The 17371-nt window shown below is 46.5% G+C and overlaps 1 protein-coding gene across 3 annotated transcripts in view; it reads left to right on the top strand.

The window, feature by feature from the left end:
• The window catches only part of Ubr2 (ubiquitin protein ligase E3 component n-recognin 2), an 83107-nt gene that overhangs the window by 36201 nt on the left and 29535 nt on the right, over positions 1-17371 (top strand). For 2 of the 3 annotated variants that reach the window (XM_021185716.2, XM_021185715.2), the window contains exons 14-26: positions 980-1108; positions 1995-2178; positions 4852-4913; positions 5710-5820; positions 7525-7590; positions 8648-8770; positions 8865-8928; positions 9687-9811; positions 11133-11185; positions 12220-12322; positions 13100-13148; positions 14610-14764; positions 16727-16829. In XM_021185716.2, the coding sequence (XP_021041375.1) occupies positions 980-1108; positions 1995-2178; positions 4852-4913; positions 5710-5820; positions 7525-7590; positions 8648-8770; positions 8865-8928; positions 9687-9811; positions 11133-11185; positions 12220-12322; positions 13100-13148; positions 14610-14764; positions 16727-16829 (1327 nt within the window). Of the gene's footprint in view, positions 1-979; positions 1109-1994; positions 2179-4851; positions 4914-5709; positions 5821-7524; positions 7591-8647; positions 8771-8864; positions 8929-9686; positions 9812-11132; positions 11186-12219; positions 13047-13099; positions 13149-14609; positions 14765-16726; positions 16830-17371 lie in introns of those variants that run through there. The other variant, XM_029471655.1, reaches the window with a different exon arrangement.

The raw sequence follows: 17371 nt of genomic DNA, 5'->3' as shown, positions 1-17371 counted from the left end.
ATGCCATAGCACATGTATGGTGGTCAAGAGACAGCTTATGAGAATCAGCTCTTTCTTTCTACCATGTGGGTCCCAGAGTGACATCGGGCTCTATTACCCACTGACCCATCTCCATGGTCCTTGTTTTATTATTAATGTTTCCATGTTTCCATTTTCTCTTGGTGGGATATGCACATAGTACTATCTAGAACCCTTTTTCTCGTTAGTGTCTTTGTGAAGCATATCTATATGCAAATCAGAATGGAGGAGTAGACACCAATCGGAGTAAGTAGTTCTAACAGAAGCCAGGGCTGTGGCGAGCCTGTGGCCCTATTCTAAGAAGTGATCAAGACTGACCATTCCCTTTTGCAAACTTGGAAGTGTTCTGTATTCTGTTAGAACGTGATTCTTAAACATCAAGATAGTTTAGGTGGTTTCTATTTTTAATTCCCCTTGTTTGTAGTCTGTTTATCCTGGTTCCATTCTGTGGCTCTCGACACTGTGGGCTACATGTGAGTGAGTGTAAAACCTGCCTTCTGATCTAACTGCATATTTCATACTGCATGCGTGACATTGCACAAGCTGTTAAGGGACAGAGGATGGGACTCGGCTGAAACGTGTGCTTGGTTATCTGTGGGCCCTGGGTTCAGCCACCACTGGCACACAAAACCTGTGTAGGAGTGGGGACACATGTCTGTAATGACAGCCCAGAAGAAGCTGAGGTAGCGGGGCCATGTGCTCCAGGCCAGCCATGCTTGCTTAAGGAGACTGTGTCTCAAATATACAACCATACATACATACATACATATTTACATACATTCCCCTGACGCTTCCGGTTTAAAATTTTACCTATTTTGAATAGTCTCTATAATCAATTTATATTTCTTACACATCAATCCTGAGGTTTGTTTTTTTTTTTGTCCTTTTTATTGAATGTCTTGGGTTTGTGTGTGAGGAAAACCCTAGTTGTTCTTCTTACAAACTCTCTGTGCTTTCTAAGGGAATGGACCCGATCACGCGTCAGGTGGGACAGCACATTGAGATGGAGCCAGAGTGGGAAGCAGCCTTCACACTGCAGATGAAGCTGACACACGTCATCTCAATGGTGCAGGACTGGTGTGCTCTGGACGTGAGTTCCTTCCTGTGGGGGCTGCAGAGAAAATGGAGTGAGCAGGCAGAAGCCTGGGGGAGGCGAAAGGTTTGAGGAAGTACTGTAAGCTTAGCTCATAGAGCACACTCAGCAAGAGTTCAAAGGTTAAAACCCTCCCCAGACATGAAGCCTAGAAAAGTGATGGATATGTTTATCCAAGCATAATTTTTTGATTTTGCTACATTTATCCTGGGACTTAAATAATTTGGGCCTTCTTTCATCAAAAAGAGGTCAGAGGTCAGAGAAGCATCCATGAGACTTAAACAATGTATGAAAACCTCCTAGACAGGAAAAAAAGTCAGGCCAACTGCATCATTCTTTGTTATGAGAGGCCTGTGGTTGTTGGGGAGCTCTGAGAAGGCTCTTCAAGGAGACAGAGGAAGGGGAGGCCAGGGCTGCCCGATGCCTGGACCATGGAGGTCATCTCAGTCACAGTCTAGCTCAGGTGGGCCGCAGTTAGTATTTACCTAGCAGTGCCGGGTCCAATTTGTGTTTTAAAAACTACTCTCTGAAGAGATTGGATGGGCGGGACAAGAGTTGGAGGAAGGCGTTTAACAGAGACGTGGTGGAAGTGCCTTTGGGTTACTGGACATCGAGAGAATAGCTAGTTTTGAAAGATTGAAAATAAAAAGTTGTCACTTTGACTAGACTAGACAGCATGGACTGAGGTAAAGGACATTACTGGTAACTTGTAGGTTTCCACAGCTTTATTTATAAGTGATGTCATGCACTGGGGAGAGGACCATGGCATTCTGGGAGGGAGGGCTGAGTTTGGGTTGGGCCAAACTCATATTATTAATTGAGGTACTATGAATGTAGTAGCAACCCAGTCTTTTGTAACTTATGCTCCAAATCTCTTTTTTAGGAAAAAGTGTTAATTGAAGCTTACAAGAAATGCCTGGCTGTGCTGACGCAGTGTCATGGCGGATTTACTGATGGTGAACAGCCAATCACACTCAGTATTTGTGGACACTCGGTGGAAACCATCAGATACTGTGTTTCCCAAGAAAAAGTTAGCATTCACCTCCCAATTTCTCGCTTGCTTGCAGGTAAAGAATCTCCCCTAAAAAAGAACCCTGAACTTCCCCCAAGTGACTGATATTTATGCATACCTACTGTGTACTGGACATTCATTATCCTACCTACTGTGTGCTGGACATTCATTACCCTGGGAGTTCGGCATGTGCTTGCCTATCTGACCATTCTGCTATGATGTAGCGATTACTACACTTGATCCATACCCGGGAGGACTGAGGCATAGAAAACCTTAGTGTCAGAACAAAAAAGGAGCCAGGCTAGCATTTTGAGATGATTGGGCACAGGGTCAATAATAAGACACTGCAGGACTTATTCCGACATCACTGTGCATCACATCGTAGTAACTGAGCTCAATCTGTTACAAGTCACACCGACCACTCACCTTTAGCCACTGCTAATAAATCAAAGCCACCATAGCTTTTCTGTGTAAGCTCTTTCTTGTCCACTGATCAATAACCCTTTAAGCAGAAGGTTACGAGGGAATGCCTTACTGATCTCCGGCTGATTTACAAGTCACTTAAAATTGCTGCACTGTCTAAAACTGACCCTGCAAAAGCCAGAGGCAGTGAGTGTGCACCTAACTTCGGTGGTGGGTCCCTCGGCGCAGTGCCGTGAGGTCTTAGTTCTAACTCCTGTCCTGCTCACACTGTGTCCCCTTAGTCAGCTCTTAACTTAGAGTATATGGACATCCTGTTGCCATCACAGAGCCTGTAGTTAGTGAGTGTGGCTCAGTAACATTTCAAACGTGGTATGAAGGTGCACTTTGGTGTTTTGGTTTCTTTGGCTGGTTTTTTATTTTGTTTTGTTTGGTTTGTTTTGTTTATTTCTAACGGGGAAACTGGCGACTCCACACCATGGCTTCCTTGAGTGTATGTTGAAGAGATTATTAATTCCTGACTCAGCTCCTCTGATAGACTATGTCCTTGCTGAGTTTATACATTCCTCAAGTGAACATTGACAGTTCATGTCTTCCAAGGAATTGGCCCATTTTACTTAAATTACTAAATTATGAATGGAGTTTTTTATTGCTTCCATGTCATGGGGTCAGACTCCTTCCATTCTGAAAGGTCTGTGTTGAGCATCCTCATATTTTCTGACTGATGACCTCCACACACCCTAGTGTGTCATCAGGGCGTGGTCTGAGATCCCTTCCACTGAGGCTTGAGAGTGTCTGCTTCTAAACATCTGAATAGTAAAATAATACAAGCTGTGGTGCTGGCTGACACCTGTGACCCCTGAGTTCCAGGCTAGCCTGGCCTATAATGAATTCAAGGCCAGCACTGCAGAGTGAGACCCTGTCCCTAAGTAACAGGAGAGAGACAGGAAGGAAAGGAAGAAGGGAGGGAATGGATAAAGGACAGAAGAAGAGAAGAGAACGTTCTAGTCATAGGAAAAAGCTCTGCCCCTCCTGCTCTCAACAACTAAAAGTCATGGCTCATTGGTGAGCTGACCAATGCACTAGACTAGAGGACAAAACATGTCAGTGATATGCCCAGTCATGCTTCCAAAACCTGACTGTCTAGATAAGAAGCCGAGGCTAATAACTGTCCACAGTGAAAATTCTGATGCCTCAGAAATAGACTAATTTCTGCCTTATCTTCCCCTCCTGAAGGCGTCTGGCATCTTCTCCTCCAGCAGTAAATGAGCCCTGCCCTGGGTGTTTGAAATCAGAGTAGAGAACAAAATAAACACACAGAACAGTCTATACAGCTGGCTGTGGGGGCACATACTTGTGACCCCAGCACTTGGGAAACAGAGGCAGAAGGACTGACCACAAGTTCAAGACCAGCCAGCGTTATGTAACAAGAACTTGTCTCAAAACAAAACAAGCAAAATAGTTCCCAGACAAGGTGGAGAGGGTGCTGCTAGGGCTTCAGCAGTAACTCTTTAACAGGTTCGTAGAGATGGTTGCCACAGAAGGAAGCAGGCCTGATAGGTCCTGATAAGCACTCGGTCCGAGGAATGACATAACAGCAGCCTTCAGAGTGCTCTAAGGTTGAGCTAAGGATGCTCCTCTCATGGATAGGGAGTAAATGGGCTTTGACTCCAAACTGGAAATTCTAGGGAACTTCATTCTGAGGCCAGGGTCAGCATAGACCATAAGTCCAGGACCAGTCTCTCTGTTCAGTTGCCCAAAGGATCTCAACTTCGAGCAGTAATGACGCCTGTGGCCTGGGAGAAAACTCCACACTGGCCAAGGGGTATGAATTGGTGCCTGGCTTTGTCTGTTCATCTAGCATTACTTCTGAAATGTCAGCGGTATTGATTAAGGTGAGTTCTAACTCCCTCTGATAGAGATTTGTTGAATAGCTTTGTTTAGGACTGGAGAGGGATGGCTCAGAGGTCAGAGCACTGACTGCTCTTCCAGAGGTCCTGAGTTCAATTCGCAGCAACCACATGGTGGCTCACAGCCATCTATAATGAGATCCGATGCCCTCTTCTGGTGTGTCTAAAGACAGCTACAGTGTACTCGCATAAAAAAATAAATAAATAAATAAATCTTTTTTTAAAAAAAGAAAAGATTTGTTTATAACACAGGTCATTTTAAAACTTAATTTTTAAACCAATACATGCCCAAAGATATTTTTGTAGTAAGATGTTAAGCAGTAGGCTGAGTGATCGTTGAGTTAACTGCACACTAGTGTGACCTGTAGAAAACCTTCTTTGTTTGTTCTTCCACGCAGGTTTGCATGTTTTGTTAAGCAAAAGTGAAGTGGCATATAAATTTCCAGAGCTCCTACCTCTAGTAAGTGACTTTGACTTTGAACAGAACTTCTAGTCGTCATGTGTGTGGTACTTGAAACCAAACTGAACAAACTTTTCTTAGTTTAGGTTCTCCAGAGAAAAGAGCCTATAGGGGTGTGTCGAGTTAGTGTGTGTGTGTGTGGGGGGGGTGAGCTCAGGGGTTACTCCAAGGCCTTGCCTCGTGCCTTATGGAGTTGGAAAGGAGTCAGGGGAGTATTGTGGTTCTCTAGGGAGCCCAGAGGACAGTTGACGTTATGGCTACAAGTACACAGTCCATCTTGGACGCAGAATCCTTTCTTTAGAGAGCACACTTTTGGAGCTAGGGAGGTGGCTCAGTGGGTAAAGTGCAGACTGAACAAATGGGAGAGCCACAGTGTGGCACCAGAGACACTCACAGCCCTGAGAGAGAGCCTGCCATAAACAAGGTGGAAGACAAGAGCTGATAGGCCAGGTTTTCCTCTGACCTCCACACAGGCACCACGTCACGTGGATGTCCCTCCCACACATGAGAAACTTTACTTCTACAGCTAGCGCCATCTGAGTTAATAAAGCCTGCCTACTGTCTTTATAGAGGATAAATGGATACATTGCCATTTTCAAACTTTACTAAAATATTTCTCATAAAGAATGCCTCTCGCCCTCAAATAGATGGAGCTGACCATACCTAACTAAATTAACACAAAATGAACAGTCATACAGTTACAGCTTAAAGCAGATTTGATATATTATTCTTTAAGCTTTGCTGTCAACCACCTTTCCTTGTGCAGATTTTAACAAGTGGGTTATTTTTAACACAGAGTGAACTGAGCCCACCCATGTTGATAGAGCATCCTCTTAGATGTCTTGTCTTATGTGCCCAAGTGCATGCTGGGATGTGGAGAAGAAATGGCTTCTCTCTAGTAAACCAGGTAAGTGGTTTTGTTTTTTAATTCTGTGGTATTTTGATTCCATTCATTCTCCAGCTTTTATGAGAAACCTTTTACAGTTTTAAATGGACATAGCCATTGAGGATTTTGCATCTGGGATCTAGAGAGATGGCTCAGCAGTTATGAGTGCTTGCTGCTCTTGCAGGGGACCCTGGTTCTGTCCCCAGCACCTATGTCAGGTGACTTACCACCTCCCATAACTCCAGTTCCAAGGGATCTAACACCCTCTATTTTGGCCTTTGAAGGTGTCACGCATATTTGGCACAGACATGCAGATAGACACACACACACATTTACACAGATAAGTCTTTTTTTTAAAAAACGGTTTGGTGTCTGTGACACATTGTTTAAAAATTCAATGCAAGGTGAGCCAGTGTTCCTTAGAGCTCTCGTTTTATGTTTGATCAAGGATCGTGGAGATGCACACCAGTGCTCTTAGCATTTACTGGAAACAATTTTTAGAACGAGGTTGGAGACTAAAAACTAAAATTTGTTTTGCTTAAATTAGATCAAACACTGGGTGCGTGAGCCAGTGAGGTCGCTCAGTGGGTAAGGGCACTCACAGCCAAACCTAATGACCGTAGTTCAGTCCCCAGCATCCACACTGGCCTAGATTGTGTTTTACTGCTGTCGTAAATACCAGGACCAGCAGCAGCTTTGGAGTGGGAGTGTGCTCTCACTGTGGAGGTCAGCCAGGGCAGGACTCGTGCTCGACCCTGGAGGAACACTGCTTATACAACCCAAGGCCCCTTGCCTAACAGGGGCACTGCTCACGGTGGCTGGGCCTTCCCACATATATCACAAATCAAGAGAACGCCCCAGAGACTTGCCTAAAGGCCAGTCTTGTGGAGACGTTTTCTCAGTTTCGGTTCCCTCATCCTCTTTGGCCTTAGCTTGTGTCAAGTTGACAGGAAAACTAACCACACATGTGGCTAAAGAAGAGCGCCAACTCTGCAAATTGTCCTCTGAACACCGTGGTCTGTGTGCCCTCACACATCGTGTGTACACACACAGTAAGTGCAAGGAGAAATAGAGATGTGATAGACTCATGCCTTTAATTAGGTATTCGGAAGACAGAGGCAGGGGGAGTCTGTGAATTTGAGGCTAGCTTGGTCTACCTATATGTAAGTTCAAAGTTCAAGTTGTAGGTTAGCCAGGGCTGTGTAGTGAGACCCTGTCTCAAAAAAAGAAAAAAAAAATGTAGGGGTGTATTGAGGTTAAAAATCTTTTTCATTGACTATAAGATTCAGTGTGTGTATGTGTGTGTGAGAGACAGACAGACTAGACAGAAGGAGGCTAGGAGGGCAGAGCATATGTGGAGGTCACCGCATAACTTAGTGTAGTTGTCCCAGCTTCTTAGACATGAGTTCCAGAGATCAACCCCCAGTCATCAGATGTCACAGTGAGGCCTGTACCTTCTCAGCCATCTGTCCTCCCCTCATCCACGATTTTGGGAGACCCAGAACACTGGCTGGAATCTGCAGCAGACATCAATGGATATCTCTAGTTTACTGGTTTATTCATGCTAAGATAGTGGTAACTAAAAGCCCACACCAGCTCCAAGCACACAGGAAGGCACACACTTGTGCTTACACAAACCCATGCTTTTTTCTTGCAGTGGGGAAATGATCGGGAAGCTATACCCATCAGAGCTTATTTACCTAATATAATTAATTATCGTTTTAGATCTATTACTACCATAATGTGAAATGCAGGCGAGAGATGTTCGACAAGGACATAGTGATGCTTCAGGTAATGAGTTAAAAACCCTAACTTCAGGGCTGTGGGGAGGCCTGGTCTTGTTCTACTGAGTCAGTCACCTAACACTCCCTTGCAGATCTCTGAATCCTACCTGCTCTGCCTACTAACACTTCCCACTCAAGGCCAACAGCCTGCAGAATGCAGTGTCAGACTTAGCATGCCAGGTGCAGCTGCTACAGTCAGACAGACAGCTGGCTAGACAAACAGACAGCTCAGTACTTAAGAGCTTTGCTGCTCATAAAGGAGCCGAGTTCTTTTTTCCAGCACCACGGCAGGCAGCCACAACCACGGGGCCTCCAGCTCCTTTCTGGTCTCTGTAGGCACAGCACTCATGTGGCAGACACTGGCACGCATCACCGTAAATTCTAAAAGATAAACAGACTGGCTTGGTGGTGCACGCAGAGACAGGCAGATCTCTGAGTTCGAAGGCAGTGTGCTTACATAGTGAGACCCTGACTCAAACAGACTTAATAGCAGCAGCAGCAGCAGCACCAAAAGATAGGTGCCATGGATATGGTCCAGCACTGGCTGCTCTTCAGAGAACTCTACTTCAGCTCCTAGCTTTTGAGTCCAGTTTGATTTAGAACTTTTTAAAATGGCATTAAAACTAATGTAGAAGCTATCGTTTTATGTAATGGAGTGCTTACCACAAAAGGGGCTCAGTAACAGAATCCGCATGTATGTACTAGGGGCTTAATTGATATTCCTCTCAGTTCCTAGTAGGCAGTGAGCTCTGATAGGAAACTGCAGCGGAATTCACAGGCGTGTCCTTCAGTGGACTGAGACAGGAAAGGAGCCGAGCTGCCTGTGTGGCTCTGCTGGGGTTCAGTTTTAAGGGAAAGTTCTTTGTGTGGATTGCTTGACCTGCTTAGATTCCTGTCCCCGCTTGGCAGCCACATGATAGAGGGTGTGGCTAAGTAGGTGTCCATTTTTTCTTCAAATTGGTGGTCAAATAGCTGTTTTCTTGTGCAACTTTAAACATCTCTCACTAACACTGAGTGTCCCTTCTGACCTTCCTCTTCTCCTTTGTCTCAAACAAACAAAAAAGACAGGTGTCTCCATGATGGATCCAAACCACTTCCTGATGATCATGCTCAGCCGCTTTGAACTCTATCAGCTCTTCAGCACGCCTGACTATGGGAAGAGATTCAGTTCTGAGGTTACCCACAAGGTAAGAGCCTGTGTCACAACGCCCATGTATCCTGTATGCGTGAGGGACAGCAGTGGGCGTGTTCTAACCTCTGCACTTGGCCCTCCTCCCGCAGGACGTCGTTCAACAGAACAACACTCTGATCGAGGAGATGCTCTACCTCATCATCATGCTTGTGGGTGAGTGCGCACCGCCTCGCTGTGGGCCTGGCGACGGCAGCAGGGCGCTGAGCTTGCTCCATTAGTCATGGGAAGGGAACGGGCACACACACACACATACCCCAGAAAGAGGAAGGGGTGCAATGGCCAAAACAGATGAACTGAAAGGCTGTATTTGGGGGAAGGGTGGAGGGAGACTGGCACAGCTTGGGAACAGACTGTGAGCAGAGAGTTGCTAGGGCTAAAATCTTCGCTTTGTTTCTGCTCTCTTGGTTCTTGGTATAAATGTCTTCTTGGCTCCAAAGACAGCAACCCCAAGTTAATGAAGACCAGTGACTCAGAGACGTCTGTTTATTACCTACGTCTCCTGTTCGCTTGGCCCTGCTTTCCCAGTTCTTTGATCCCTTCTGCTCTGTCATTCCCCCGCTGTTCAGACCTTCTGTGACCGTAAAGTAGCCAATCCAGTGGGCAGAGGTGGCCCTAATGAAGAGGGTCTCAAAGTGATGCCAGCCTGTCCTAGGCAGAAGCACAGAGGAGGAAAGGGTGTGACTTCCACTGGTCCCATTGTACTTCTGGTCCTTCTCCAAAGCAGCCATGAAACCTTAAGTGGGTGCATCAGACTCAGTATACCGGGAACTGCTACTGCCTTCCAAACCAGCCTTTATTTCCCACAGCAGAGTGACCCAGACAGAGGATGGATTCTGTAGCAAGAACTGGAAGTCTGTACACGTAAGTACATGGTCCGTTAACTGTGTGCATCTACCTTTCATTTTGGACAGGAGAAAGATTCAACCCTGGGGTTGGACAGGTGGCTGCCTCAGATGAAATCAAGAGGGAGATTATCCATCAGCTGAGCATCAAGCCTATGGCTCACAGCGAGCTGGTGAAGTCTCTGCCTGAAGATGTAAGTGTCCACAGTTAAGAAACCAGTAAGCTGCTCCTCCCAGCAGTGTGTGCACTTGCCCCATGGGCACAGGCTACAGTTCTAAGATGGCCATTCCATCTGGAAAGGAGAACATTGGGAACAGTGGCTAGGGAGCAGAGCTGAGCTAGAGAGACCTCTGAAGAACGCGGTGCTTAGAGCTAAGTGGTTTTGTCCACAGAGCAGGGGCACATTAGGGTCTGTCTGAACTCCCCAGGAGTGCAGGTGACGCTTTCACTTGAGGGAGGAGGTATCCACTCGAACTTGAGTAAACACACATTCTCAGGGCTTTTTCCTTACTCCGGTGCAGAAGGGTCTCGTGGTTGGTTGGTTGATTGGTTGGTTTGGTTTTCATTTTAAAGAGGGTTTCTCTGTGTAGCCCTGACTGTCCTGAAACTTTCTCTGTAGATCAGGCTGGCCTCAAACTTAGAGATCTGCCTGCCTCTGCCTCCCTGGGGCCAGGATTAAAGGCGTGTGCCACTATCATCTGGTGGAAGAGTCTTTTTTATAAGATTGGGGTGACTAAAGCACTGGTATAAGGATATTCACAGGTTGAATTATAACTGGTTTTCCTCCCGAGGCCATTAGGGCCTAACTTTCCGCTCTGGGGCTTCTCAGAATCTCAGCTCATGAAGCTGAGAAGGCCTGTTTTCATTAAGGCTCTTCAGTGTGTTTGCTTGTCGCTTTACTTTTTGTTTTAAACTATGTGTATATGTGTCGATGTGTGGGTGTGTCCACCTGTGAGCACAGGTACCCAAAGAGCCCAGAAGATGGCACGGATCCCTTGGGGCTGGAGTTATAGCTATTGTGAACTAGGGCTACCTAATGTGGGTGCTGGGAGTCGAATTCAGGTCCTCTGGAAGAGCAACGAACGCTCTTAACTGCTCAGCTGTCTCTTCCTCTCCCCTGCAACATATTTTGCCCTAGTTGAAATAGATCAAGCCTTTAAACTTTTTTGCACACCCAGGACTGTGCAGTTCCAGGCCTTGATTAATTTGGTTGGCCTTGCTTAGTCCTATCATTTCTGACATCTTTTTTGACACTAGTGCTTCAGCTGGGAAAGTGCCTCAGCTTTCTCTGGTGGTGTTAGGGATGCTTCCTGGACCAAGGGTGTGGGTTAGAGAGACCCTTGCTCTCTGTGTTCAGTCCTGGCCTTCAGCCAGCTGTGGAATCTCCAGTCTTTAAACACAGTGGGGAGCAGTGTCCTGTTCCAGGGGCCCAGTGAGGGTCACGGGACAAGCACACTGCTCAGACGCTGCAGTTGCTGTTCATACCCTGAGTACTTTGTTCTCTGTCCCTTCAGGAGAACAAGGAGACCGGCATGGAGAGCGTCATCGAGTCCGTAGCACATTTCAAGTGAGTTCATGACATGCGTTATGAAGTTTTATTTTAAACATGTATTTACTTTCTATGCACCTGTGCTCACTGTGGCATATGTATAGAAGTCAAAGGACAACTTGAAAAGTCAGTTCTCTCCTATAGTGTGTTCCAGAGATGGAACTCGGGCTGGACAGCAAGTGTCTTTTCCCACTGGGCCATCTTTCCAGCTTCCAAAATCACTTCTTAATGTGTTTCTTTTGATACAACTAAGGGTGATCTGATGCTCTGAGGGTGGCAGGACTTTTCAAGTTTTAATTCTAGACTAGACTTCTCATTGGTGTTTAAGATCAGGCCGTTTCAAGGCCAGCCTGGTCTACAAAGTGAGTTTCAGGACAGCCAGGGCTACACAGAGAAACCCTGTCTCGAAAAAAACAAAACAAACAAACAAAAAAAAAAGATCAGGCCGTGTGTGTGTCTGTCTGTCTGTCTGTGTCTGTGTGTACATATCCGTGGAGCTAGAGTTAGCAGTCATGAACCACATGATGTGGGCGTTTGAAGCTGGCCTCTGGAAGAGCAGCAAGTGCTCTTTACTGCTGAGCCACCTCCTGCTCTACACTGTAGCTGCAATGTCTTTATGGATTCTAAAGATAGGATCATGTATTCTACACGCTAATACAGAAAGGTTAACACTACTTACACACCATGTTACAGCAGAACCGGTAACACCATGTGTACTCCATGTTAAAACAGAGAATTTAACACCGTGTGTACTGGTGTCCCCTGGCTTAGAAATGCAGCGGTTTGGAAACCTGTTCAGTTGGGCTTCTGGGCTGTGTCTCCATCGCATTCACTTGCATAATTCGGACTAGTTCACAGTGGAGGTGCTGACATATATGATGGCTCCTGCAGTGGCTTTTTTTTTTTTTTTTTTTTGATGTATAGTGTCAAGTCTACCCACAGAACAGTTTCAACTTGACACCCTAAAAATGTAGATGTGAGAGCTCCCGCCTTACTTGACCATCTAAGACTCTCGGCATGCGTGACTTTGCTAATGATACTCTTCCCACCAGGAAACCTGGGCTCACAGGACGAGGCATGTATGAGCTGAAGCCAGAGTGTGCCAAAGAGTTCAACCTGTATTTTTATCATTTCTCCAGGGCAGAGCAGTCCAAGGTACGGGGGAGCTCAGAGCAGTGGGAGGTGCTAAGTGTGTTTTCCTTATGAGGAGCAAGCTTTCACAAATAACACAGCAGCCCTGTCTAGCGTGGCAGGGCTCGCAGCACAGCGTCTGTGTGGATGAACACGGTCAGATGCACATAAACACTCCTGACCTTATTTGCTTTGTTATCTCTCTATGCTGGAATCACACCGGGGACCTCGCACAGGCCAGACAAGCACTGTACCACTATAGTCCATCCCCGATTCATTTCTCTTGTCTTCTAACAGCAAAGTTCCACTGTGTGTCGTGATCGACTGGCCCGTTTGGCACACATTCAGCTTTGGACTGGCTGATGTGCAGTGTGAGCCTTCATGCAGTTTTTCTAGTAACTTCAAAGACTTACATGTTGCAATCTCATTTTAACATATGTTTTCGATAAGTGGTGTAAAAAATAAAATGGTGAAGTTTTTATTTTATTATGTACACTTCATAGCCTACGTTAAGTTCCCATTTTGTACCTCTTTTCCCTGGACCTTGAAGTGTTAAAGAGCACACTTGAGGATTCTGATAATTGACAAAAAGAATTAATCTTGCTATATGGGGAGGTGGGGGGCTAAATATTTAGGAAGTAGAAACCTACCCAAGCCATTCCTGGAATCTAGGCAGAAAGATCAGTTCAAGTCCAGCCTGGGCTATGTGGGTCTCTGTCTTTAATGAAGACAGGCTCGCATCCATAGATCCTTATGTATATGTATTGTAATTCTTATCCGTATTACTTGGTCTTTCATTAGGCGGAGGAAGCTCAGCGGAAATTGAAAAGAGAAAATAAAGAAGATACAGGTATTTTCATCTTCTTTCCAAAAGCCCACATCAGCCTCTTACCGAAAAAAGATTTTCTCTTTGCCATGGTGACTCTCCATGGTGAGGTGGAAGATTTAAGTATAAGCTTTTTGTGTGACCAGTCTCCTGTTCTGAGAAATAGCAAGTACAGCAGTTTGAAGATGTCTGCACATTGGAAACGGTTGTTTCCTCCACAGACATCTGGAAATGGCTCTGCACTGGCCAGACTTGTCCAGTGTCTGCCTGCAGGGGCCTCAGTGCCCCCCTCTACTCCCTTCATTCTAAGGGGTGCTGCTTGTGCTCTGGTAAAGGGTTTCAGGACCTGGAAGCTGGGCCCAAGAATAGTTTCAGCCTCCTTCCATCCCTCCCAGCTCGTCTGTGTCCTAACTGTCTCACAGACAGGAGAGAAGGACGGCCTGGGAAAGCCCAGCATGGGAGCCTGCAGGCTAGGGAGGAGGCGCTGCAGACTGAGTGCTTCTGCACAGGCGTGAGGAGGTTGGATCCCCAGAAGACAGAAAAATGGAGTGGGTGTGGTGGCCCACCTGTCAGCAGGAGGCCAACAAAGGCAGGGACACCAGAGCAAACCAGCTAGCTGAGTGGCCAAGCATCAGCAGGTCCAGCCTTGGTCTCTCTATATTGCTTTTCACAAAGTAACCTTGGGAGACAACCCAAGGTCAACCTCTGGCCTCCACACATGTGCCACACACACACACACACACACCACGTACACACTGGGAGAGAAGGAAGTCTGTACCAAGTCACACTGTGTGGTCAACGGTTTTCTGTCAGTCTTGAGACATTGTGGGATAAGAGAGGCTCTTTCATGTAGGTGGGGTTGTGGGTATTTTCTTTTTTAATATACAGCTGTTCTTGTGCATTTGAGTGGAAAGTGGAACTGGAAGATAGAAAATGTCCTTTAGTGACATCAGAAGTGCCTAACAAGGTGCTAGAGAAATGGCTCAGCAGTTAAGAGTTCTGGCTGCTCTCTCAGGCACTCTGCCCCTTTTCTCTCTCTGCCCCCTTCTCACTCTCTCCCTTTCCCCCTCCTCCCTCTCTCTCCCCTCGCTTCCTCTGCCTCTACTTCTTTCTCAACTCCCCTTTCCGTGCCCCCAAATAAACTCTATTCTTTACTTAAGAAAGAGAGAGAGAGAGAGAGAGAGAGAGAGAGAGAGAGAGTGAGTGAGTACTGGCTGCTCCTTATAGAGGACCCAGCTCACAACTGTCTATAATTCCAGTTCCAGGGGATCCCACACCCTCAAACAGACATACAGAAAAAAAAATCCACATTAAATACATACATACATACATCTTTTTAAAAAGAAGTTCCTAACAAGCCAGGTGTGAGGCTGACACCTTTAATCCCACAGAGGAGGCAGAGGCGGGGCCGCTGCATTGGAGGCCAGGCTGGTCTACATAGCAGAGAGGGATGGTTCCTTTAAACATGTCCTCCTTCGTTCCCAGCACTCCCTCCTCCGGCTTTGCCACCGTTCTGCCCTTTGTTCGCGAGTCTGGTTAACATCTTGCAGTGTGATGTCATGCTGTACATCATGGGAACGATCCTGCAGTGGGCTGTAGAGCATCATGGGTCTGCCTGGTCAGAGTCCATGCTACAGAGGGTATGTCAATGTACAGTTCAGATTTTTTTGTAGTTGGAAAAAAACAGTCAATCTCAATAAACAGAAAAACTAGGCCCCTGGGATACTCCCCTCCCCTCCTCTTGTTTCTGGTGAGGACTGTGCACATGCTCGATGCTTCCTTCTTACCGGGTGCGTGTGCGAGGCAGCCTGGGCCAGCCTACTGACCCCAGCCTTTGCGTCGTCTGGGATGCTGGCAGACTGTAAGAGCTCTCACATGCTCCTCTTTTAAAGAAGCTTTAGCTCACCGGTGTCCATGTGGATGCTTAGGGTCCCGTAACTAACCGTGGCTGTGCAGGGCTAGTCTCACTTCATAGCTTTAGTGTGAGTCTTCAGTGTCAGATCCATACACGCTCCGTGAGCAGCTACTGCTTTGTTCATTACATAGGTGGAGAGACTGCGCATCGGTGAGGTTCATCTAACCTCCCCTTCCCCCACCGGTGGCACTGTTATTATCTGGTTACTATTATTCTGCTGCTGTACACCAGGCACTGTACCCCTCTAGCACCTAGAACCTCAGAACTCCAGAGGGAAGCTAACTGTTTCTAGGTAAAGATGATGACATAGTCTCCGAGGGGTTCCCTGCAAGACTCCAGTGTGAAAACAGTCAACCCAAGAGTCCAAGGGAAGGGAGCCTTCCTCTGCAGTTGCCATGCTTGGACTGTCTCAGCAGGCTTATATATCTTGTTGGCTAAGGACTGTGTAATGCATACCCCTTCCCTGTATAAGTGTGTATTTAAGTCGTAAATACAGAGCCTGGCGTGGTGGCGCACGCCTTTAATCCCAGCATTTGGGAGGTAGAGGCAGGTGGATTTCTGAGTTCGAGGCCAGCCTGGCCTACAGAGTGAGTTCCAGGACAGCCAGGGCTACACAGAGAAACCCTGTCTCGAAAAAAAACAAACAAACAAACAAAGACATAAACACAGGCCACTGTAGTATCTGGAACACTGCCACCACTATGGGAAAAAATACCCATGGCAGTGATGGGGTAAGAATGCAGTGTCATCCTGTGAGCAGGCGTCTGTCACGCAGGCCTGTCTAGCTCTCAGAAGTCCTTGGCAGTCAGCCGCCTGGGTGGAGGGAAAGCTAGAGTAGCTCACCCCCGTCCCTTCAAACCTTGGAAGCGCAAGATAAGACCTGTGTTACAGAGAACACGGAGCAGTAGGCTGTGTCCTCTGGTTCTCTCAGACACACGTGAGGGATAATTTGTGAGAAACTACAGCATTCAAGAAAAAAGTATCTGATTTCAAATGGTTAAGATTTGGTCCTTAGAGGGGCTGCAAGAGATGGCTCAGTGGTTAAAATCCCTTACAGCTCTTACAGACCAGGGTTTGATTCCCAACACCCACATGGTGGCTTACAAACACCTAGAACTCCAGTTTTAGGGGAGCTGACCCTATTCTGGCCTCTTCAAGCAACAGGCATGTGGTCCACAGGCCTGCAGGAAGTCACACACTTAAAATTAAGTTACATTAAAATATTTAGAAATGAAAATTGAGTCCCTGAAGTTGGGAACAGGATAGGTAAGTGTGTTAGATACCACAAGTCTTGAATTTAATCAGCTAGGCAGGATGTTTTTCCAAAGCTACAGTATAGGCATGAGACAGAACTAGAACTTATAGATAGATAGATAGATAGATAGATAGATAGATAGATAGATAGATAGATATAGATATAGATGACATTGTCACAGCAGTCGCCATAAAGAATCCAAGGATTCCCATTCTCTGCCTAGCTGTTTGGGAAATGTTGTTTTTCTTTGCCAGTTCTCTGTTGAGGCGCCAGCCTGACCTCTAACTGAATCAACAATCAGGATTGGCTTTTATCATGTTTACTCTCTGGTTTGTCATTTTTTAGTAATAATTATTTTTATGCTTGTAAATGTATACTTGTATTTTGGTTTTTGGATTGTTTATTTTCTAACCCTGAGAATGTTTGCTGAAGGTGCTGCATTTGATCGGGATGGCTCTCCAGGAAGAGAAGCACCATTTGGAGAACGCCGTGGAAGGGCACGTGCAGACCTTCACCTTCACTCAGAAGATTTCAAGTATGTGTGGCCTTTCTGCTCACCCTGCACTCGTGCTAAGTGACAGCTCCTAGCTGCTTCTACAGGACGAGTGCTGGTGCTGCGTGCAAGTGCCAGGGGCCGCCTGCTCTATATTAGTTATCCTGGGGCTGTGTGTTAGAGAATGCATGTGGATGGCAGTTATCACTGGGTCCTTACTTAAATATGAAAGGTCTGTGCATGTTCGACCACTCAAACGTTGGTTCACAAACAGCAGAAAACAATGTGGAGTCATTAGCTTGACAGGGGATGTAACAGGTCACAGCTCAGCCTTGAGATTCAAGTGGACTTGGTCCAGAGCCTCCTGTGGAGGAGTTGCTTCATGTGTGGTCCGTATGTGAGCTTCACCTCAAAGATAGGCCTTCTGTTTGGAAAACTGCTGTGTTGTCAGCATCCCACCACGACGTTATTGCTGTTAGCTTACAAAAGTATGGTGTTGAGCCGGGCGTGGTGGCGCACGCCTTTAATCCCAGCACTTGGGAGGCAGAGGCAGGCGGATTTCTGAGTTCGAGGCCAGCCTGGTC

The sequence above is a fragment of the Mus caroli genome, chromosome 17 (assembly GCF_900094665.2).
Source record: "Mus caroli chromosome 17, CAROLI_EIJ_v1.1, whole genome shotgun sequence".
Taxonomy (NCBI): domain Eukaryota; kingdom Metazoa; phylum Chordata; class Mammalia; order Rodentia; family Muridae; genus Mus; species Mus caroli.
The sequence above is the reverse complement of the archived record's forward strand: the minus strand, read 5'-3'. Positions and strand labels throughout refer to the sequence as shown.